At 41.1% G+C, this 22,438-nt stretch overlaps 2 protein-coding genes across 10 annotated transcripts in view; both read right to left on the bottom strand.

Annotated features, from left to right (window-relative positions):
* The window catches only part of usp54a (ubiquitin specific peptidase 54a), a 35,192-nt gene extending 22,565 nt beyond the window's left edge, over positions 1 to 12,627 (bottom strand). For 3 of the 9 annotated variants that reach the window (XR_013647692.1, XR_013647693.1, XM_078931451.1), the window contains exon 1: positions 12,400 to 12,589. The gene's annotated coding sequence lies outside the window, so the exon portion shown is untranslated. Of the gene's footprint in view, positions 1 to 1,223; positions 1,996 to 12,399 lie in introns of those variants that run through there. The other 6 variants (XM_004077241.5, XM_078931452.1, XM_011484206.4 and 3 more) reach the window with 4 other exon arrangements.
* A 1,278-nt stretch (positions 12,628 to 13,905) lies between these two features.
* Positions 13,906 to 19,686, bottom strand: prorsd1 (prolyl-tRNA synthetase domain containing 1). The gene is made up of 4 exons (XM_004077001.5): positions 19,514 to 19,686; positions 18,143 to 18,268; positions 17,983 to 18,072; positions 13,906 to 15,809 (listed from the first exon to the last, which is right to left on the bottom strand). The coding sequence occupies exons 1-4, from the start codon at positions 19,592 to 19,594 to the stop codon at positions 15,597 to 15,599; spliced, it is 510 nt and encodes a 169-aa protein (XP_004077049.1). The 5' UTR covers positions 19,595 to 19,686; the 3' UTR covers positions 13,906 to 15,596.
* Between the last annotated feature and the right edge of the window lie 2,752 nt (positions 19,687 to 22,438).

Raw genomic sequence — 22,438 nt, 5'->3', positions numbered from 1 at the left:
AAACGGTTAAACTTCTATCAAAGCAGCTGAGCGACAGAAACGCCTGCAGGAGGACGCTGCTCCTCACTGAGCGTATGACCAGGAGGAACAAACGCGCAGCTCAGAACAGATCTGCTCCTCCAGGCCAAGAGAGCTGGCATCTACCTGGAGGAGCCGGAGGTCATTTCCTTTCCTGCAGGGCGCCGAAGCTGGTTTGGTGTGAAACCGATTACGTAACCAGTCGGCAGTCTGCTGCAGAGGCTTTACAACCAAAACACACAAGCAAACACACACACTAATCAGCTCTAATTCAGCAGATTGGCTCTCTGCCACCTTCATACAGCCCAGACAAGCAGCCAGCAAGCTCAGAGCTACTGGGAACACTGGGGGAAAAGGGGGTGGAGACATGGAGGTATGGCATCAAGCAGCAGTGTTTTGATTCATGAGCTGCACGTTGTTCACACTCCTGTCACCTTCAGGCTTGAGCAGACTGTCCATGAAGGCTGTGGATCTTCACTAGACATCACCTGCTGATGCAAACCAGTCTAGGTTCTTCTTCCCCTAATCGGCTAGTTTGCTGTCTGTCACAAACATTGACTGTATATGAGAACTGGACTGAGTGACTCCTCCCCCCTTGTGTTCCAAATTGAAGTAGCTGTTGGTCCCAAAAGGCGAAATCCCATAGACTTCTGTTAAGAAGAACCTTTTTTTGTGTGGGGGGAAGACAGCATTTTGACATGTTCTTGCTGATTTAAAGTTTTTTTTTTCCATGATACTTTTGCCTATAAGCCTCGGCAATCACTCAGTTCCAACAGTTACTCAATTGGGGGAACTATTGTCCAGGGGGACAAATAAGGACAAAGGAAGAAAAGCCACTAGTCCTGCTAGTCCTCTGATGAACATAGTTTAGGGTTTAGGGGGGTTATCCTCCCTGGCAGCTTTGGCCCTCGTCCGATCTGGCTCTGGTACTGGTCTGGTCTAGAGTTGGTTTCCTCTGGAAACAACAGAACTTTAGAGGACCAGATGAACTCTGATGCAGTTCACTTAGATGTGAATGCAGACAGACGTGTCATGGACCAAAGAGGAGAACCAAATGCTGGAAGTTGTTTAGGAGGAGAAAGGGGAGTCATGAACAAGTCTAAACTAATAAAAAAAAGGAGGAATTCTGATTTAGTTTCACAAAAACTACACCAACTTTTAAAGTCCCCGCCCTGGAGGACCTCTTCTTTCTTTTCTCTACTCACCTCCTATCCTGCAGCTCCTCCTTCAGAATGCTGCTGTTCCACTGAGCTGAGGATCTGCTCCAAGATGGACCTCAACCTCACAGAGTCCGGTGTCCGCAGGTGACCCTCAAAACCTTTTCAAAGTTCGCGCACACCAACACAACTTCCCGTCTGAGCTACCAGAGCCGAACCGGTCTTTCTGATTCTTAAGCCGTTGGGGACCGCATGCAGAGGCGGAACTCAGCGGAATCAAGGCTCGGACCGGCGTCCTCAGTCCCGTTAACCGGCGGAACTCGAGGAACAAAACCAGCGCGAGCTAGCGGAGTTCGTCTACAGCTCCTGGACTCGTGACGTCACCTCCACAGAACTTTGCGTTAAACAATGGCCCGCTTGCCTCCGGTTCGGCCCGAAAAATGCTGAGGACGCGTTGCAGCCGAGCCCGCGAGATACCAGTGCCCACGGGAGCGCGCACGGTGGACGAGGAATAAGATCTCACCTGAAGAGCGGCGGGAACGCGACCAGTCCGTCCCGGAGGCTGTCTCATCTATGCCCCCCACCCCACAGGAGTCGCAGCAGTTATTGTATGGGGGGGGGGGGTGCTAGGTTGCCAGATCTGCTACAGAATTAAGCAGGGAAAATGAAGCGGCGCCAGACCAAACAAACGGACCGCGGGACGTTCTGGGGTCCCAGAAAGGCCAGTTCGGGTTCAAGTGGGTCCAACAGAGTTTAAGCCGCCTCGCTCCACAACCAAGATGACGGAGGTTCACTGCGCATGCTCCTCCGCTTCTGTATCATTATCCTAAGACTGGTTACTCCCTCACTCAGAGCGTGACCCCCCCTCCCGTAAGAGGGACCCCTAAGATGCCAGACTCCACAGAAAGAGGTTTAAAGTGTTTTGAACTGCAATATGTCATTTAAAAAGGATGGGGTTGCTCTTTATGCTCTTTAGCCTCTCATCACGTGTAAGCACTTCAAGCCCATACTAAAAGTCCTTAAACTTGGAGAACATCAAAATTTAAGGATTTCAAGCACCTCTATACATCTCAACAGATGACTGAATTGAACTGGCGTTCACCCCCTGCATCCACTTATTTATTGTTTTCAAATGTTTTGATCTGCGATATAGTGATCAAGATTGCAATATTGATATGAAGATATGACTTGTGACACATGACCAAATAGTAAAACAAAACAAAAATACATTGTTTCCATTTCACAGCAACAGTTTTATTTAAATAAAAGTCAACATGACATAAGTTATACTCCAAATGACCCACGTCCGCATGGGAGGCGGTCATCTTATATAAAAGGGCTCCATTTGATTGGGCAATGATGTAACGAGGTCCACCCGATTGGTCAGATGTTCAAAGGGCTGTAGCATGAGTGGAAACATTTAAGATAACTATATATTGCAGTTCACACAGTCTTTTGCGATATGTGTATTGCACAGTCTGATATTGCAATTAATGAATTTGTTATTTATATTGCAGGCCTAACCAGCATGTTATCTCTTTCTTATTCTTCAATTTAAGGCCAACATGGTTCATTGAGTCTTTGAAAGCAAAGCTACGGTAAATTAATATGACAGATTTCTAAAAGGTGATGAAAATCAATTTTTGTTTTACAAAATCGAAATGCTGCAAAGCCAGATTTACGCCTTATCCAAGCAGCTCTCAGGAGCATCTTTCCTCCCCATTGAACTCATTCAGACAGACTTAGTGTTTATTGATGCTCCATCGCATAATGTGCTACATTTCTTTCTGAAGAAGGCTTTAAAGTCCTTTACTTCTTTTCTTCCTTTAAGTTGCTGTGAATATTAAGGGAAGGATTTTATGTTCATTTTATGGTTATTCCTGTCTGCTGAGAAGGAAGGGGAGGAACATGGATGCAGTTCACTCTTCAGACATCAAGGTTTTATCTTTGCAAACACTCGTCTCCAAAAAGCTGGTGAAATCCGAAGTTCCTTGGAGGAACATGGCAGAACTAACTTTATATCAAGAGCCAACCTGGCAACCCAGAAGAGGAGCTTGCAGCATGCAGTTTGAACCAGGATCAACTGCACAAGCTTCAGACTGCCAGATCAAAACCATTTATTTTCCACTCAAATGTTGCTGCTACTCCAATATATTCCTCAGAACTGGACATTCCTTAAAAAAATGGTGTGATTTCTTTTAAAGATGATCTGGCTCAGCACACATCATTTTTCCCGCTGTAGTTTCATCTGCATCCACACCCAAGCATTTTTGATTAAGAATTTAAAATGGGCGATGCTTGAAGCTCACATCCAAATCCTTGTTTACAGTCCCGCTGCAGGTCAGTTTATCTAAAGACTTGTGTCCATGTTGCAGTCAGATGGTTCATCTAAAGCTATGACTCGATTTTTCTTTTCTTTTTGTGAGCTCTACTCTGTTTTTCAACAGTTCCAAATGGTTTCAAAAGTGTTCTCATCAGAGCTTTTATTCTGAAGGAAGTGCTTGTGTCATGTGAACAGCAGTAGACTGAACTGATCGCCGCTCTAGGACATCAGCGCGTCCCTCTACAGAGCTTTCAAGACAACTGTTTCAATCATCTGAGGTTAAAAGTGACAGGTCCGCCTCCAGCGTGCTCTGATTGGCCCTAAATCAGTCAGTTTGCCAAGAGCAAGGGGCTCGGCTGGTGAGCTGGCTGTGCAGCAGTGTGCGTCGGCGGGTGCTGAAGGTATTGATTCCATCAGCAACAGCACTGAGGATCGATTGGTGACAGCAGCTGCCTCAGCGCTCCATCCACATGCTGGTTCTGACCCTTAAAACCCCATCATGGGTTGATGAGCTGATTCGCTTGAAGTGTGTCCTTTGAGTTCATGAACAGGAGTCAGATTTGCAGCTTCAAGGCAGCAAACACTGCAGAACCATACAAGCACATCAGTCTGATAGAGGGCCCCAAACCTTACCTGCAACTGAAATCTACAACCACACACATTTTTAATTTTTCTCTTTTTGTTAATCAAATTCTTTGTTGAGGTTGGGTCCTGTACCAGAAGCCTAGGAGCTTTCGGTGTTGCTAAAATTTTTAGCTGTTCTAGGACTTCACTTTTCTAGACAGAAACCTCCAACAATGTTCCCTGGAATGCACCATTTTTCCAGTCTGAGGATCACAATTTTGAGAACCCAAATCCGCCCCTGTGACTAATGCCTTCACCTCCCACATCTTCATCTTTCACCACTAACTCCTTTTCCTGTTCACCATTACAATGTCCGCTTGGCTCCTCATCAGTCTGGATTTTTTAAAATCTATTTTGAAAACGTTCCAAGTGGTCCTTTAATTAGGATTGTGCCAAGTTTTGCCAAAAAAAAAAAAAAAATCGTTTGTTTTCTAGAACAGTTTCTGCAGAGCTGCAATTTTAGAAATTCAGCTCCGAGATGTGGGCACAGAGTAAGCCCTCCTCCATTTCCAGTCATCTGTTTACAATCTCTCCCACTATCTTACAGCCCCTCACAACTCCAACCTAATCTTACTAATGCAACAAAAATGGCGAGCATTATTAAAGCTATCTGGCCGTACAGTTTGCAGCCAGATGTCAGCTCATAAAGCTGAACTATTTGTCCGCATGTGGATGCATCAGAATGGAGCGGAGCACGGAGCAGGTGGCTCGCCATTGTAGGTTTTATGTCATAACTACAATCTTTTTCAAACAGCATTTTTTCGTCTGATCCTGATTTACAACAAATTTGAATAAATAAATACTTAGAAATGCAATTTTAGGTTAAATCTTTTTATACATGTCCTCCATCATCAGAAAAATGCCACAAGAACATGTTAAAAACACCACATATTTCTGTTTATGGCTCCAGCCTCCTGACCCTGAGTTTTTGTGTGTGTAGTTGCTGAGATTTGTTTTTGTTATAAACACAAGTGTTTCTAGAATATCTTTTGTAAGTTTTGTACTTCCTGTTTTGATTCCTGAATATTTTAAAAACTTCCTTTCACTGATGCCTGTGATTCGTGCTCAGATTCAGCTAATAAATTATAAATATTTGAAATGAAACAAAAAAAAAAACCTTTTAAAAATGAAGGAGTTTCTCCCGCAGTGGGCAGAAGCAGTCTGTTTGAGTCAATGCGACTGTCTTTGTGTTTCTGCTGCCACATATGAGCGGGAGGGCCTGCAGAGAGGCAGCCAGACGGGTCGCAGCAGAGCTGTGGTCAGCAGTAAACGCCCCCATTTGATGAAATAATAGAAGCAGCTGCAGCTCAGCCTCCAACATTCCTGTGCTGGCTACTAATGAAGCGAGCTGAACAGGACCAGACTGGGTTGAACTGGATCAAACACTGCTAACCTGGGCTGAACAGAACCTGCATCTTTATTCTATTTAAATAATTTGTAATAGTTATTTGTGTTTTCAAAATTTTTATGTAGAATTAAGATTTTTTTGTCAAAAGGAATCAAAGTTTTGATGTTTCCTTTTTGCAAAGAGTTTGGAAAACGGTTGTTGGTTGTTGACATTAACCATTCAGACATTTAGATGCAAACCCAATGCAGAGGTTTGCATTCAAAAATCTTCGGTTCAGAAGTCTGAACATAACAGAAAAAGTCATTTTCCATGAAAAAGCACAAGTTTAGGATTGCTAAGCTTCTCTCCACCAGCATGAAGGACAAGAAGGGCATGTGTAAACTCTTGTTTATCATCTCTGCCTAAGTGCTTCTTTCTTTTTCAGCAGACAGACGTATTCAGCTGAGTAAAAACATTTATTCACACAATTACATACTGCTGACTGAATTCTGTCTCATTCTCAGGCATTAAAGTCAGCCTCAATTCACTTCAATGAAAAAGGACCAAGAATGACATGAACGTTCACCACAATGACTGAAGAAATTGCTTTCGAATGCATGTGTAAGCTTTTGATTGACAGGTGATTGCCACATCTTCAGCTTCAGAGCAGTCTTAGTAAAGCCTGTTACGACTGTCTGTTTTTTTTTTTTAATTTACACATATATATATATATATATATATATATATATATATATATTTGTGTACTTTTGGGAAAATTGCAGTTTTAACAGTAACAAAGTCCACAAAGCTTATGATCTTGGCCTCAGATTGCAACCACACCCATCTTCAGTTTAAGCCTAGTATAGCGTTAAAGATGCCCATGCAATAACATACTTTAACAACAAAAAAGAAAGACGCATCAAATGCATTTTTCTTTAAATGATTTCAAAGTAAAAGGCTGTTGTATGAAATTATAATATTTAGAAAGTTTTAATTTTTTTATATATTACCAGAAATATGAAATTTCAAATAAAATTGGTTTTGAAAAAACATCGTGCTGTAAATTTCTGATTTAAAATTAAATGAATTCATATTTTTTGGTTTTAAACTAATAAGCAAAATTAGAAACTGCATTCATGGTTGTTAGTATGGCGTAACCAACTTCCAAATGGGTATGAGCGTAGTAGTGCATTTACCCATTTTCCAAATCTGCTGAATCCCTTTTGGGGATCATGGGGTTGCTGGAGCCCATCCCATCTACTGTTAGCCAAAGGCAGGGTTCCCCCCCCCGGACAGGTCGCCAGTCTGTGGCAGACCTGACACTCACAGCCTCATCTAGGGAGAATTTAAAATCTTCAACTAACCTAAGAAGCATATTTTTGGAGTGCGGGAGGGAGCCCAGATAAAACCCACATACACAACGTGAACATGCAAACTCATGCAAGCCCCAGCGGGACTCAATCTGGGCCTTCTGGCTGTGAAGTAAGAGTGTTCACCACTATACCACCATCCAGCCCCCCAACATTAGCATGTAAAAGATAATTAAAAAAAGATTTGTACACATGCTGCCATGGAACATCAGTATATTTTATTGGAAATTATCACTGTTAAGATTATTATCTCTATTATTATCACGTTCACAGACAACAAAAAACCCAGAAAAATAACAAGACAGAACTCCAACACACCAAAAAAATACAATGCCCATTTTCTGAATAAAAACACCACAATACAACAGTCAACACTAAAATGCTGAGTATTTGTTTGCCAAGGTGTAATTCTTTAAAGTACAGCAAGCACCTAGCACATCTTGGCTAATGTTGTGTTTCATTGGTCTATATAAGTTCACAATTTCATTTAAGGCTAATTTTATTGTTTTTTTCCCAAGTAAAAAAACTGCTTTTCTGTTAGATCTGATATAAATATGTATTATTTTACAAGAAGGTTTTAGCTCAGTGTGCTTTATTACTTACGAGGAAAAATGTTTAAATATAATTTATTTTGGTTAGAAATTAAGAAAAAAAACATGAAGTCATTTTGAACCAAATATTGCCAAATTCTGATATTTTGAAGTTTTTAATTTATCAGTTAATTTCCTTTTTTGATTTTCAGTTTCAAACCTATATTTTCAATTTGAAAATACTCAGTTTTGAAGACAGAAGTTACCCTGGAAACTTTTTGAGACATATTTATGCTGATAAAGACAGACACCCAAACATCTAAAACTGAAGCCAATAAATATCAAAAATTGACTTATGGAAACAATTAAAAACCAAACCAAAGCACACAATCAAAAAGGCAGGATAAAACATCTGCAGATAAAAGGCAATAAAGCTGGAAAAAGAAGGGGATCACAGCGTGAAAGGAAGTGACTCAATCTGCCGTCATGTTTTGAAGTAAAGCAAGATATTTCCAGCAGTGGAAAGTGTTCCGCCTGTTTTTAGGCTCCTGGTGATAAAATCCACAGCACTGAAACAGAAAACAGCAGCAGCTCTTATCTTTGCAGCCACAGCTGCTTCCAGCTGATCAACATCAAGTCATGCAATGAAACGACCTCGCCGTTACCAGCGAGCACAAACGACAGATTCACCTGCAACACCCCACTGACAAAACGAGAGAAACCCCACTCAGGAACGACAAACTGTTACAGACACCAAATTCAAAAGAAAGAACAACAACAAAATGGCACATAAAATGAACAAATAAAAATCCCAATAATAATGACCTTACATGTAAAATTACAAGAAAAATATTGTGATTTTTTTCTACATTTCCTTTATAACTGTTCTTTTAAAAATGTTAAACAACTTAAAAATAAATTAGAAAGTCAAGGTTCCCACTGTGTGAAGTGATTCATAATGTGAATCTAAGAGCCATCAGTAGGAAAGCCCAGCACTGACTTTTTGTTAATAATAAAAAAACATGCACTAATTTTAAACAGGCGTTGGCCAATCGCAGCACCTGATATTGTAACCCTATCTTTTATTAATTTGAGATCAAATATGGCTCAAAATTCTCCTTTTTTAACCGTAAAAAAAAATCAAGCAAGATGAAACTCAGAGTTAATAAAATGACCTAAATAACTTTTAAAATGTAGATTATTTTTATTCTATTGACTAAAACCGAACTGACGTGATGAAATAAACCCAGTTGCAAACAAACAGCTAAAACAAAGCTCTTGAACACATAATTCAGCTCTAGTAAAAAAAAAAAAAAGCACACTTCTGATGTTTGATGGATGAAGAGTGATGAAGAACAGGGAGTTTGTGTTGGAGAACAACACCCACATATTCCCATGTTCTCCCTGAGCCCCTTCAATGGCGTGGAGAGGCCCTCTTTGCATTTGTGAAGAGGAACAAAGTGTTCATTGGAGTGAAAGTGAGGACCAAAAGCTGGAGATATTTGAATACAAAGAGCATCAGGCAGAAACTGTGTCATCAGCTGATTATTAAACACTGAGGGAGGGGGCACAGAGGGGTTCTAACCAACTTATTAACTAAAACTCTATTTTGAATCACCTTCTTCTCTGAAGTTTAAGGATTAAAATGTAAAAGTCCGTGCATTGATTAGACAATGAAAAAGTTGTTCAGTCTGAATTTATGGAAGGGGATGTCAAACTAAAAATTATGATGATTTTAAATGGGCAAAAATGACGTACATACAGATATTTAACAAGATAGCATTCTTACTGCCCTCTGTGATCAGACTTAATAAAAATGATCAAATTAAATAAAACAGTTAAACTGCGTTTTGGAATAAAACCCAGCATAATCAAGGCACTAACCCCTGTTCCTGAATTTGACACAAACCAGAAAGAAAACAAATGCTATAATTCCACCCAAAACCACTGGAGGCAGGCTACAGAGGAGAGAATTTTACATAAAAAAAAAGTCAGATTTTAGACTTTTTTTTTTTTAAGAAGGTAGGTAGACCCAACAGAGCTTCAAACCTTCTTTGCCCCACCCAACCACCAATTTTGGAACATAGTTTATGGATGCGCAGTCAACATGCACATCCCACTTCAGGCTTCATTTTTGCCAGTAGCTGACGTGTGAGTTTATTTGTGCAGTTATAGTAGTTTCCGGTTCCGCGTGTGGCTCACGGCAGCTATACAACTATCTTCACGTGACTTAAAAGTTGATTTTCTTCATGGCCCCACATAATTTAAGCAATTCATCTTTGTCATGTGTTTTATTGATACTTAATGATTCTTAATTCTGTCTGACAAAAACTAGGAACCGTATAATGATAAATAATGTTATAAAATGGTTACGGTATAATGGGGTGGGATTACATAAGTTTGCTTCCTTCCACTCTCTTTCAAGCAATATTTATTAATATGTCTAAATATCCTAGGTTCATCATTGTCTTTACTGATCGCTTGAAATAAACCATTTCAAATCAAATTTCAAATCACATTATGAGTACGGCTGCAACCTACAATGATGTTGGATTGACAATCACAATAATTGGCATATTCTGACAATAATATATAAAGCATTCAACAGAATGTGCAAATTGAAAATGATATTACTGGATTTTCAACTATTTATCTATAAAATATGTTTTGATTTTAGCATTTCTTCATTTCAGTTCACTTTTAATTACGATATTGTTTTCCGTCTATGGCGGCTGGTTATCTCAGTGCGCTGGGTGTCACACAGGAAACCTGGGTTTGCTTCCCAGGGCGTGCAATGAGCTAATTCCAGTGACATGCTCCCTGTGCCTTGAAAATACAGGGTTGTGTCAGAAAGGGCATCTGCCATAAAATTCTGTGTGAGACAAGGAAAGATGATTTTGCTGTGGCGCACCATGACGGGAATAAGGTGAACAAACATTAGTTTTTCTCTTAAACTCTTTGACTTCCAGACTGAGGCACATTTAAAACCAATGGTAACTTTAGTCAGTTTAGTTCACCAATGAACAACCTACTTCTCAAGTGCACCAATTCCTGTTTACCTTCATGTAAAACAGGTGCCATCCCCTTTCTTCAGCTTGGTTGCCACCCCCTCATCAAGGTGTTTTAAAAGAACCTAACTAAAGCAGCTCTGTATTCTTTTCCGGTGCCCCAAACAAAACAGCAGTTTCAGGACAACTTTATCTTTTGTCTCTAATGTTAAACCTTCTAATGAATTTTTTCTAGGTTAGTCACAACACTTTTCCTTCCACGTTGTCTTCATATTAATGTTTTCTTGTTGGTGCTTGTGGTTATTGTCAGGCTTTATATTTTTGCAGTATCTTCAGAGTTTGAGCTGAGTAATAAGCCACAGGAGCGGTGAAAACACAAACTTCTAAGCGTTGATCTGTTTGAGCACGGCTGAAGCAGCTGAACATCACAGGTTTTGTCATGTGACGGCTGATGAGCAATAACATCTTCGTGTCTTCCTCCATTACGCTATACTGTTTACTGTGCCGACCATGTGATTGTAACACAAACAATGACTCACAGCTGTCCTGGACATTTCTGCTCACCTGTGAAAGAAATAAAGAAATACATCCTCTGCAGTTTCCACAGAAGCAACCAGGAGACAGGTGAGGCTTCCAGGAGACTGCAGTGGGTTTTCTTCTGCAGGTGACACAAGATGTTTGTGAAAGTAAAAGCTTTGGGGTCAGTAATACTATTGGTTCTAATCTATGGTCTGGTCATACCAAAGAATAGGTACCTCCCTGATTGACTCATCCAATAATTTTTTGGGGAGGGAGGCGAGCCTTTACACTACTGACCATTTACGAGAACCAGACAGACCGACCCCCCCCCCAGTTCCAAGAGGCCAAAATCCCATAAATGTCTAAAGAGAAATAAACAGCTATTACTCATTGGCTAGATTTGTCAGCCCTGGTACTTTTTTTTTTTTTACATGTTCTTGATAATCCTAATTTTGTCCATGATATTTCTTCTGTAGTTCAAGTTATAAACTAGCCAATCAAATGCCTCAATACAATTATGTGAACTTTTGTCGAACGCTCCAAATGTCTGACAGAATCTTCTGAGCCTGCTTTCAAGCAGTAAGAGTGTGGACTACCAAGAATCTCACTTATGATTGGCGAGAGTGGTTGTCATAGCAGACATGACTCACACTGACCAATCATTGCCTAGCGACGATTTCTGGTTCCCATGTGACAACGTACGCATCATAAAAAAAAAATTAGACTGAATTGACTTCATTTGGTTGAAGCTGGAAGGGTTTTCTGTGGGTGACACCACACTAACTCGGTCTGATAGGTCTTTGTCTGGTTCTGGTCTAGTCCAGAGCTGGTTGGTCTTTCTTCATTTATGATAGCAATGCTTTTACTGATCAAAGCTTATTTCAGACAGAGAACAGGAGGAACAGCGTGATTTTTGCAGGAGGGTTAGTCGGTGTCCGTTTTTGGTTGCCTTCTGGGAGCGCCTTGTGTGGAAGCAAAGCAGACCAAAAACCAGACAGGCCTTGGGATTGACCCTAACCACACACACAGCTGGTAGTCTACTTAACACAGAAGCATGATGCTTCAAGCAATACATCTCCATGAGAACTTTATTAATGTGAAAAAAACATTTTACTGACAGAAAAAAAAACTTTTTATTTAAATGTACTTTGCAGAAGGGAAGGCTCACTTCAGTCCAGAGCACTGAAAACACAGACTACAGTACAGAAACAAACAGCAGTTTCTGATGTAAACTATCATTTCCTGAACATCTCAAATGTCTGAGCTCCTCCAGCTCATCCTCCATTTCCTCTACACTCCCCCCACCCCACAGCAGGAACAGATTGGAGCTTCTGAAAGTTTGTCCTGAAGATGTCATCTCCTCAACTCTGCTTTTTCTGCTCTAAGTTTACTTTCAACCTGCTGGACACCTAAACATGTAAACTGACCCGCTAACATCAAATGCAGAAGCTCTGACTTCTCCTTAAACACAGTCCTGCAGGTTCCGGTTCGGTTCTGCTTCACCCTCTGCAGGTCTTCCTCACCTTGACGATGCGGAGCTGACCTCCTCCTCCTCCTTCTCTGGCTGCAGCTCTACCTCTTCGCTCTGATTCCCCCCACCAGGTTAAAAAAAAAAAAGCAGCTCCTCCGTTCCCTTCTCCTGCTCTGTTCTCCCGGCGTCTCTCAGGTGATTCAGCTGGACAATGACATCATCCTGTCAGCGCGCGCACACCTGTTTCCTCGAAGCGCGCCTCCCCACCCCCCTCCTGCCCGCTGTCTGCACTTCCTGCTTTTCTTAAAGGGGCCGCCGTCCCTGAGCGCACAGGTGAGTTCTGTTTCCTCCTTTCTACATTTCCATTTTCGCACTGCGATGAGAATAGTGTTTTTATGATGGAGGACATATTTAAAGAAAACTTAAGGTTCAAATTGTATTTCTGATTATTTCTTTTTTCAAATTGTTGTGAATCAGGAGCAGACAAAGTTGCCATTGGAAAAAGCATGTAGATGTAAAGTAGGAGCTACAGTCGACTGGCCCATTGACTGTATAAGAGAACTGGACCATTGACTGAATTCAAGTCGGTTTTTATGTATTTTATCGCTCGTTGTAATTTAAGCCTGTTGTTTCTTTAAAATTCAGTCAATTTTAAAATGTTCCTCTTATCAGTATTTTTATTGTAAAGCTCTTTGTTACTCTTAAGGCATTAGCAAGGCCTATAGAAATGAAGTTTCATTCATTCAATCATTCATTCATTCATAGAGAGGTGAAATTTCCTGGGGCATCCAGAACATTTTTGGGGAAGGCCAAAGGAGCTGGAATACTGTTATCCTAGATCTGCATGGTTTGCTTTCATACTCAGACATCTCAGAACAGAACCAAAGACTGGACCTCTTTATATATGAACCTGCAGAAACCAATGACATCATCAGGCAGTAGCCTACACAATATGCAAACTTGTTTCCTTGACAGATTATTTCTGGTTCGTCTCCCCTAGCAACCAGACGGTCCCATCGCTGTGGTGATGGATCTGCAGGAACCCAGGCTGATGGAGAGCGTATGGTATGCAGGTGTCACAGGTGTGACAGGAAAGAAGCAAGAATCAGTCAACAAAGATCTTCCTGAAGGCCTCCTTCTGCATTCACCAGAACCTCAGAGCCGGTTTACTGACGCTCACTCAGGAAAAACAAGTTTTTGTCACACACACATGCACGCCCCCACCACTGCATGCACGCACGCACAAACACACACAGCCTCCAAGTCTGTGAAAGAATTCCTGGGAATAGCACGTCTGAATTACCATCATTCATTTGCTAATTTGGTACAACAATAGCACAATGCCCTCATTACAAATGCAGAATCAGGGTTCTCACACACACCTCCCTCTGTTTGTAAAGTAACCCCTCCCCCTCCCCGTGAAAAATAAATATACATATTTTGAAAGTGGGATTTGAGTGAAGTTTCTGCAGTCTGAAATCTTGCTCTGATAAAGAACAGCAGCCGTTTCACTCGCGTTCTAATGCTGCATACACACCGGATGTGATTCGTGCATCAATTTCAAGTCAGAAAACACGTACTTTTTTAATTTACAGAAGTGTCAACTGTTTGAACATTGATCATAGAGGAGAAATTAAAAATTGCGGTTTGAGCCCGGCTGGAATTCTATGACACCAATCTTGTATTTATTAAAATGGAGCTGTGAAAGAAAAAACCTGGAGCAAAATTTGCACCGCTTTGACATTTGGCACTTATCCTTTTCCAACTATGGGTGGGGAACAAGCACCAGTAAACAGTAGAAAAATAAAAAGAATCCCCTCCCTGCTTGTCCTGTGTGAACACCATGGGCTAAACGCGTCTTCAAGAATGCACTACCCATCTGGCACGACCAAATCAGAGTTCCTGGTTGGTCATTGTTCGACCTGGTTTATCTTTCAAAGCAAGCTCAATGGTCATGTATTTTGTACGTATATCCAGAAAACCATCTTAAAATGTCCATAGTTACGCGTGAACATGAGAGTTTGTATGGAAAGCAAAATGTATCATAATTCACCAGGAAAAACGCCGTAAATGCCACCGTTTTTGAACGTGGAACCCCAAAACCTGGCACATTTACATAGAGTTTTCATTGGAAGTGGCCACTTGAATGCATGTTGCTGAGGGTGATGTGATAGTAGCTTTATGTATCATTAGCAGTCCATCAAACCCAATGGGAAAAAGACTTCCTGTCTGAAGCAAGTTTAAGCACATGAAGCCAGATTAGTCCAACAGGTAAACTCCAAATATCAGGGACCCCTGCAAGCCAGCCTTGACATGGTTTGCTTCACTGTTGCTCTTGGGAATAGTAAAAATTGTTAGGAGTGTGATTATAAGGCACTTGATATACATGACAATGTTACCGACAGTAAAAATCTATTTTTTACATTCAAAAGGAAGGAAATAGTACAATAAAGTGTGTGTGTGTGTGTGTGTGTGGGGCTCTGGTTTCTGACAATAAATTCCTTAAGCTAGAAAAAAATCAGCAACTATTTTTTAATATCATTGCTGACCTTCTGTTTGGTGTCATATCTGTTATAAAGGCCTCAACCACAGAGCTGAAAACTGATTTTACATGCAAACCAATAGGTCACGTGACCAGACACTTCCTCCAGTCTCCATGCTGTAATCTGTACTTTTTTTCTTCATGACACTCACTGGCCTCATTCTGATGCAGTTACCATGGTGACCATTATGGAGTCATGGGTGGCGTTTAGTCTCGCAAGTTTATGCACCCAGGATGTTTTAATGATGCTGAGGAGGGGGTCAAAGATAACGTTTTTGCTGCGAAATTTAAAAATCTCCTTTTGAGGCTGAATTGTCTTCTGAGTAAAAATGTTCTGAGAAGTTTTATAACAACAGAGATGAAAATGGAAAAACTACAATAGAACTACAGGCAGTGATGGAAACAGACTCCTGATTTGGTTCAGGGTCTCTTCATTATTGTAACAATTTAATAGCATGCACAAACAGCGCCACCTGTTGGTCCTTGCTGGAGAGTGCGATGCTCAATACAAATCTCTCATGCTGGGTCGGGTTCTGATGTGAGATGGCAGACCTGCTCCTGACTGAGTCCAGCTGGAGTGGACTGGAGGCTTTTAAAAAAGTTTTATCTCGTTGTTCAGCAGAACTTCAAGTTCACGTTTCAACACAATTAGACTCATTTTAAAACCAAGCAAAGTGGATCTAAGCCAACCCAGTCCAGGTCCTGCTTTAATCAAAGCTCTCCAGGATGGGTTCATGTCCTGTCTCCTTGAGGAAGCGCAGCAGGTCGTCTGGCCGCAGCCCCATGGTGGCGCTGTTGGTCATGGGGTGGAAATAGATCCTCTCATGACCCCCTTCCACCAGGTCCCGGTCCAAAATGAACTTTACGCTCTGGTCCTTGTCGAAGAGTAAAGCAAGCGCCGTGGCACAACCCTGACCCACCTGTCATGAAGCCAGAACAGGAAGTGAATCACAACGCCCTAAACAAAAGTACTCATAATGAAACACAGCACGCCAGGGCATCCAAAGAGGGTTCAGGAAACACAAAGAGGAGCAGTTTAATTGATTCTGGCACCAAAACAAGTTCAAACCCAAATTAGATCAATGGTTCTGAAGGTCACACAGCACCTCCTGCTGACAGGAAAATGTAACCAATCACCAACATGTTCATTTATAAACATGAAGCCTAATAAATTAAATTCAGCTTCATTTTAAAAATAATAAAAAATAATTTTCTGTTTTTCGTTTGCTGGCTTGAAAATGCAGAAATTCACCTGTCACAACAGAAAGCTTGTTTTAGTATGGAGCAAGGGCCCACCTTTGGCTGGTGCTAAAAACATTTCTTTACTGCTTTATTTTTTCTATTTAAAAAAAATTGATTTTTATTGAACATTAATAGGGTTCCTGAAAATACCTGGTATACAGTGAGGTCAATAAGTATTTGATCACCCTGTGATTTAGCAAGTTCTCCCACTTAGAAAACATGGAAGGGTCTAAATTTTTCATCATAGGTGCATTTCCACAGTGAGAGACAGAATCTGAAGAAACATTCAGGAATCACATTGTACAATTTTTAAAAACAAATTATTTGTATATTACTGTGACAAATAAGTATTTGATCACTTAAATGAAACAACTTTAATATTTGGTACAGAAGCCTTTGTTAACAATTACAGAGGTCAAACGGTTCCTGTAGTTCTTCACTAGGTTTCTACACACTGCAGCAGGGATTTTGGCCCACTCCTCCATACAGATCTTCTCTAGATCTGTCAGGGTTCGGGGCTGTCGCTGAGCAACACGGAGTTTCAGCTCCCTCCAAAGATTCTCTATTGGATTTAGGTCTGGAGACTGGCTAGGCCACTCCAGAACCTTGATATGCTTACGGAGCCACTCCTTGGTTTTCTTGGCTGTGTGTTTCGGGTCATTGTCATGCTGAAAGACCCAGCCATGACCCATCTTCAACGCTCTGACTGAGGTAAGGAGGTTTTTGCCCAATATCTCACAATACAGAGCCTCGTTCATCCTCTCCTTAATATAGTGCAGTCGTCCTGTCCCCTGTGCAGAAAAACACCCCCAGAGAATGATGCTTCCACCCCCGTGCTTCACTGTAGGTATGGTGTTCTTGGGATGATGCTCCTCCTACTTCCTCCTCCAAACACACCGAATGGAGTTAAGACCAAAAAGTTCTATTTTGGTCTCATCTGACCACCAGACTTTCTCCCATGACACCTCTGGGTCATCAAGATGGTCATTGGCAAACTTCAGACGGGCCTTGACATGGGCTGACTTCAGCAGGGGAACCTTCCGTGCGATACATGATTTTAAACCATGACATTTTAATGTATTACTTATAGTGGCCTTGGAAACGGTGGTCCCAGCTCTCTTCAGGTCATTGACCAGCTCCTCCCGTGTAGTCCTGGGCTGATTCTTCACCTTAGCATCATCGATACCCCACGAGGTGAGATCTTGCGAGGGGCCCCAGTCCGAGGGACATTGACAGTCATCATTAGCCTCTTCCATTTTCTGACAATTGCTCCAACAGTTGTTCTTTTCTCACCAAACTGCTTGGCTGTAGCCACTTCCAGCTTTGTGAAGGTCTACAATTTTGTCTCTTGTGTCTTGACAGCTCTTTGGTTGGTAGTTAGACTTCTGACTGGTTGTGGGGGGCACAGGTGCCTTTATGCAAGCTAACCACCTCAAACAGGTTCCACTAATTTAGAATCATGAGCAGAGTGGAGTTGGACTATTTAAAAGCAGAACAGCAGGTCTTTGCTGGTCAGAAATCTATCTGATAATCAAGTGATTAAATACGTATTTGTCATAGTAATATACAAATAAATTGTTTAAAAAAAAATCGTACAACGTGATTTCTGAATGTTTCTTCAGATTCTGTCTCTCACTGTGGAAATGCACCTATGATGAAAATTTTAGACCCCTCCATGTTTTCTAAGTGGGAGAACTTGCTAAATCACAGGGTGATCAAATACTTATTGACCTCACTGTATGTTCAGTTCCCTACCTGTGAAAGGATCATCATGATATAAAGAGTTGAAACCCTTAACAGGACAATCATAGAGTTAACTCCATGACTCCTACCTCAGTCATCATAGCTCACCTTCAGCTTTTCCAACATAGCAGCTTCATCCGCAAAGCGCAGGTTCCCGCTGCCAACGCCAAGCTTTTTGGCGAGCTCGTTAAGGTTCACCTGCAGACAATCACAGGCCTATGAGAGCATGTATAGCAGCTGAAGAGGCGACAACATGAAGAGGGCTGACCTGGTGGTCATGGCGAGCCGATACCAGCCAAAGGCCCTTCTTCTTCTTGTCTTTCAGGAAAAGGTTCTTTGTGACAGCACCACTTACGTCTTGGAGGTGAGGCATCATCTCCTCCACCGTGAACACCTGCGTGTGCACAGGGTGGGGGTGGGGGTGATGGTAAACAAAGACATGTTAGGAGCAGCTTAAGCAGTCAAATCTAACTAAACAGGAAGTGCAGCACCGCCTTGGACAGATTTTACTATTACAGTAGGGGGTTGTGAATCTTCTAAAACACAAGGTGTATATTTGTATAAACCCCTTTTTTATTTGAGGCTACACTTTATCTGTTAATTATGTTTGTATATATTTTCTTTGTTTTATCAGACAAAAAGAAGAGAGAAGGAGAGAGTGGGATGATAAAGATGAGGGATAAGGGTATTTATGAGTCATTCTTGACAGATGTAAAGACGTTTGCCTCAATCATGTGACTTAAATAGATTTGCTATTAACTCAAAGTGGCTGCTGCACCAATGATAAATTCACAATAATTATTATATTAGGACAATACCAGTTTTTGTGATGGTTTTATCTTGTTTTTTATTTTTGGTCAATGTTATTTGCACGTTATTCACATTTAAGTGACATAGCACATTTGATGGAAATTCATGTAGCCACACGTTGTACATGCGCCAAAATGCACATTGCTGCATTGCCTGCACGTATTTGAACCCTAACCCTACCCTAATAACTTGCGAATCGTATGGGGCGTAGTATGGTCACTAACTTAATTTATTTGCTGCACTTTAAAAGTTGGACCAAGCTGAAGCTGGCATCTGGTTTTCAGTTTCCACTTTAATGGTTAGCCCTTTAATGTGGTCAAGAACAGAACATCTCTATCTTGTTGAGAGACAGTGAGAATATTTTTTTGCAGCTTTGAAGTTTTCCATTAAAGTTGATAATCTTAAACTCTAATATCCCCCTATTATTTGAAAGCCTAAGTGTTTTGGTTTCATTTTTGGGTTGCAAAGCAGCCTCAAAGAGGAAGTAGAACTGCACCCTCTCAGGTATGAAACTGAAGAAAGTCCTGACTATTCTACTCAGCCTGGATGTTTGGGATCCTGGCGCATTTGACTCCTTTTGGGTTACTTTGACCTGTCTGTAGCACTTCCGAGCTTATGCGCGTGCTATACTGGAACAGTACAGTTATATAGGAGCGGTGAGCTCTGAAAGATACAATTTAGAGCCGCAATTTTCTGTCAAGATTAATTTTTTTCTGCTTATATTCTGTAGCAGTTTTCCTTTTAGACTGTAAACGCGACAACGTGGTTTCGTGCATAGATTTTCCGAGCAGTAATCGAATGTACCACACGTTGATTTGTTCGGGTTTACCGGCGGGTGCTCTACGCAAGTCGTCTGGATGTTTGACTGCAGAAGGAACCTCTCCAGTTCCGCTCGCAGGTCCTCCGACATCCTGACAGAATCCAGAACCCAAGCCCGAACCGAACCCTACGCTGGAAGCAGCCTGAGCGCACTGTTTCTTCTCGGTTGTTTTGTTGTTGCTTAAACGACCCGCAGAAGCATCCGCGCCCTCTGGCGGCGGCCTTCGGAACTCAGACCAGTCAATGCAGTTAAACAAGGAAACAAATAAAAACACATCCAGGTCTTTACTTGCTAAAATGAAAAACATAAATAAATACTTTTTTAAAGAGTTTTTGCCATAAAGGAAAAAGCTGGTTAAAATCTTCAGTTTTTAACTAAGTAAATTATATTTTTTTAGAGAACAAGAGGGGCACAATTTACAAATGTCTCTCCAGATTCTTCGTTTTGCTCTATTAAACCATCCCAGAGGATCTAAGCAAAGCTGTATGCAGGAATGAATGAGCTGCTCATAATTGCATTTTTAATCTTTACTCATCTTGGGCTGCTTGATGTTGCAATGAGTAGAGCTCTGGCTCAAATCACAGCTAGATTCTTTCTGTGTGCAGTTTGCATGTTCTCCCTGTGCATGTGTGTGCTTGGCACTCTGCCATTCCTCTCACAGTCCAAAAGCATGCTACATAAGCACTTCTTAAATTTGAATGTGTGGTTGCTTGTCTTTGAGTGGACCTGTGATGGACCTTCATCCTTCACTAATTGGAAAATTGTCCAGCATCACCATAACTTAGCACAGGAACAAACAAGCATGGAGGCTGGATGGAGTTGTCAGATTAAAAAGACGTTTGCTCATACAAAACTTTTTTTATTTTAGTAAAACCATCTGATTTATCAAATCACGACACTTTCTATCCAGTCAGGTGTGCAGGTTTGTAACATGAAAATAAAATATCTTGATGAAAATCAACATAAGCTTGTAACGAATTAATGAATTATTTCATTTTTTAAATTTTCATTGCAAACTTCTGATAGAAATTTAAAAGTGAGGCTGTTCTACTCCTCAGTGCTCTGATCCAGACTGTTACACATGCAGACTACACACAGACACACACAAACATTTATCCACATACAAAAAGACTGAGACACCGTCTTTGAGAATAGGTGAAATGTCTTCAATAATAGGAGGATAAACTAAGTGGTTGGCTTTTTTATTCGCTACTTTGATGGAATCGACCTGAATGAATGAGAATCTATGCACAGAGGAAAACAGGTGTTCTTCCTGCAGAAAGGCTGCCCCCGTGTGGTCACGTCTGAAGAAAGTTCCCAACATTTGTATCATCATCTCATCATCAGGTCTAGTATGGTTGCATTTCCACCTGAATCTTATGAACCCCCCCCCCCAATGGCCCAGATCATTGCCCAATAGCAGGTCAGACTTACATCAGCTTAATTTTATTAACAAATGAACAGAAAAGAGAACAGCAGAGATCTGGGTCAGAGAGTCGGAACCAGCAAAGCAATAATCTGATTATTTTAGGAAGGATCTAAAGGATTCTGTGTGAAGAGATGTTTAGGATCATCAATATCTGCTCCAGAATTTACGATAAAGAAATCTTTGTTTTTCCGTGAAAGCTGGAAGCATCTGACTGTGTTTCTTAGTTTCAATAATTTGAAAGCAAAATAAATAATAAATTGTTAAAAAATAAATTCTGTTTGAGAGCCGGGTTCTTAGGAAACCTTCCGAGAGAATCCAAACCTTACAAACCAAACCTCAGATTAGATGAGGATTTTATTTGCTGAAATGCAAAAATCTACTTTGGAAAACTTATTTATGCCTTTTTCAAAAAGAAATTCTACAAACAATCTAATACAGCATGTAACCAAACTCTTACAATCAAGTACACATTTTTTCAAAAACGTCCTCCCTGCAGCATGTTCTCAAGAACCATCTCTTCTGAAAAGCACCAGGATTTATCCAAGTGAGCATCTTCAGAGATGACTGAGCTGCAGCAAAGAAGTTCAGAGAAAAAGTGAAGACGAGATAAGAAGCTAAAATCAGGCGCGAGTGAAACAATGTGGAATAAAATCCCAAGACAAATAAGAGAGTGTAGAAGGCTCTGCCTGCCTTTTAGCTCGTCTAACTTAAGTGTTGTTTGAAGCTGCTGGGATTTGAACTCAGAACCTTTCTGATCACAGACTGAAGCATGACTGAACGTTAGGTTCTCCCAGAAGAGGTCAGAAGTTCACAGTTTCTGTCTCATTTGTGTTCATGTAAATAAAGAATTCAACCCAAATGGGTCAAAGCTGAAGATACTCAGTATGATCCCAACCTGTCAGAACAAAACTGAGCTTTGACAGGCATCACATTAACCGCACGTTGCTGAAGGATCCATCTATGAGGAAACAGGAGAACGTCATGAACGTTTCATGATCCAGTTAAAGTCTGAGTGATAGGACTAAGTGTTAGCGCCTCCTTTCATGGAAGTTCTCAAATTAGTCTGTTTGGTTCTGAAGAATCCTGGTTTGCCTTATTAACCCTTGTGCTATCTTAGATGACCATGACAAAGGTGGATAAAGGTGGAAAGATTTCATGTAATCCATGGACACCAGAGAAGATAACAAATCAATTGAAAAAAAAAAGGTTCAGAGCACTGTCTAGTGGGTCTAGATGACCCGACTCCCAACGTTAAAGTGCCGATAGCACAAGGGTTAAGAAGAATTAGCTGGCAGCCCCACCTGAAGTTACACCACCACACCTCACTTAACTGTTACAGCAGTTTTGCCTTCCTCATTAAAACCTTTTCTTTTTTGTAGTGACGTGGGAGTGAAGGAGGTCCACCAACCTTTATTCAAGTTTGTAACCATCATCATCAGATCTTCATCCCTGAGAGAATAAGGCCCTGTGAGTTTTTGTGAATTAGAGTCAGGTAGTCTGGAGTT

Source organism: Oryzias latipes, chromosome 15 (genome assembly GCF_053564925.1).
Source record: "Oryzias latipes strain Hd-rR chromosome 15, Olatipes_Hd-rR_3.1".
Lineage (NCBI taxonomy): Eukaryota > Metazoa > Chordata > Actinopteri > Beloniformes > Adrianichthyidae > Oryzias > Oryzias latipes.
This window is presented reverse-complemented; position numbering and strand designations above follow the sequence as displayed.

Bases quoted from the DNA above. Each gene is read 5' to 3' on its own strand.
- prorsd1 (XM_004077001.5), bottom strand. From the start codon at position 19,594: ATGTCGGAGGACCTGCGAGCGGAACTGGAGAGGTTCCTTCTGCAGTCA. The intron at 18,269-19,513 runs GTAAACCCGAAC...GTGCACACGCAG, and splicing joins CTTGCGTAGAGCACCCGCCG to GTGTTCACGGTGGAGGAGAT. The intron at 15,810-17,982 runs GTGAGCTATGAT...GCTTCATGACAG, and splicing joins CTATGTTGGAAAAGCTGAAG to GTGGGTCAGGGTTGTGCCAC.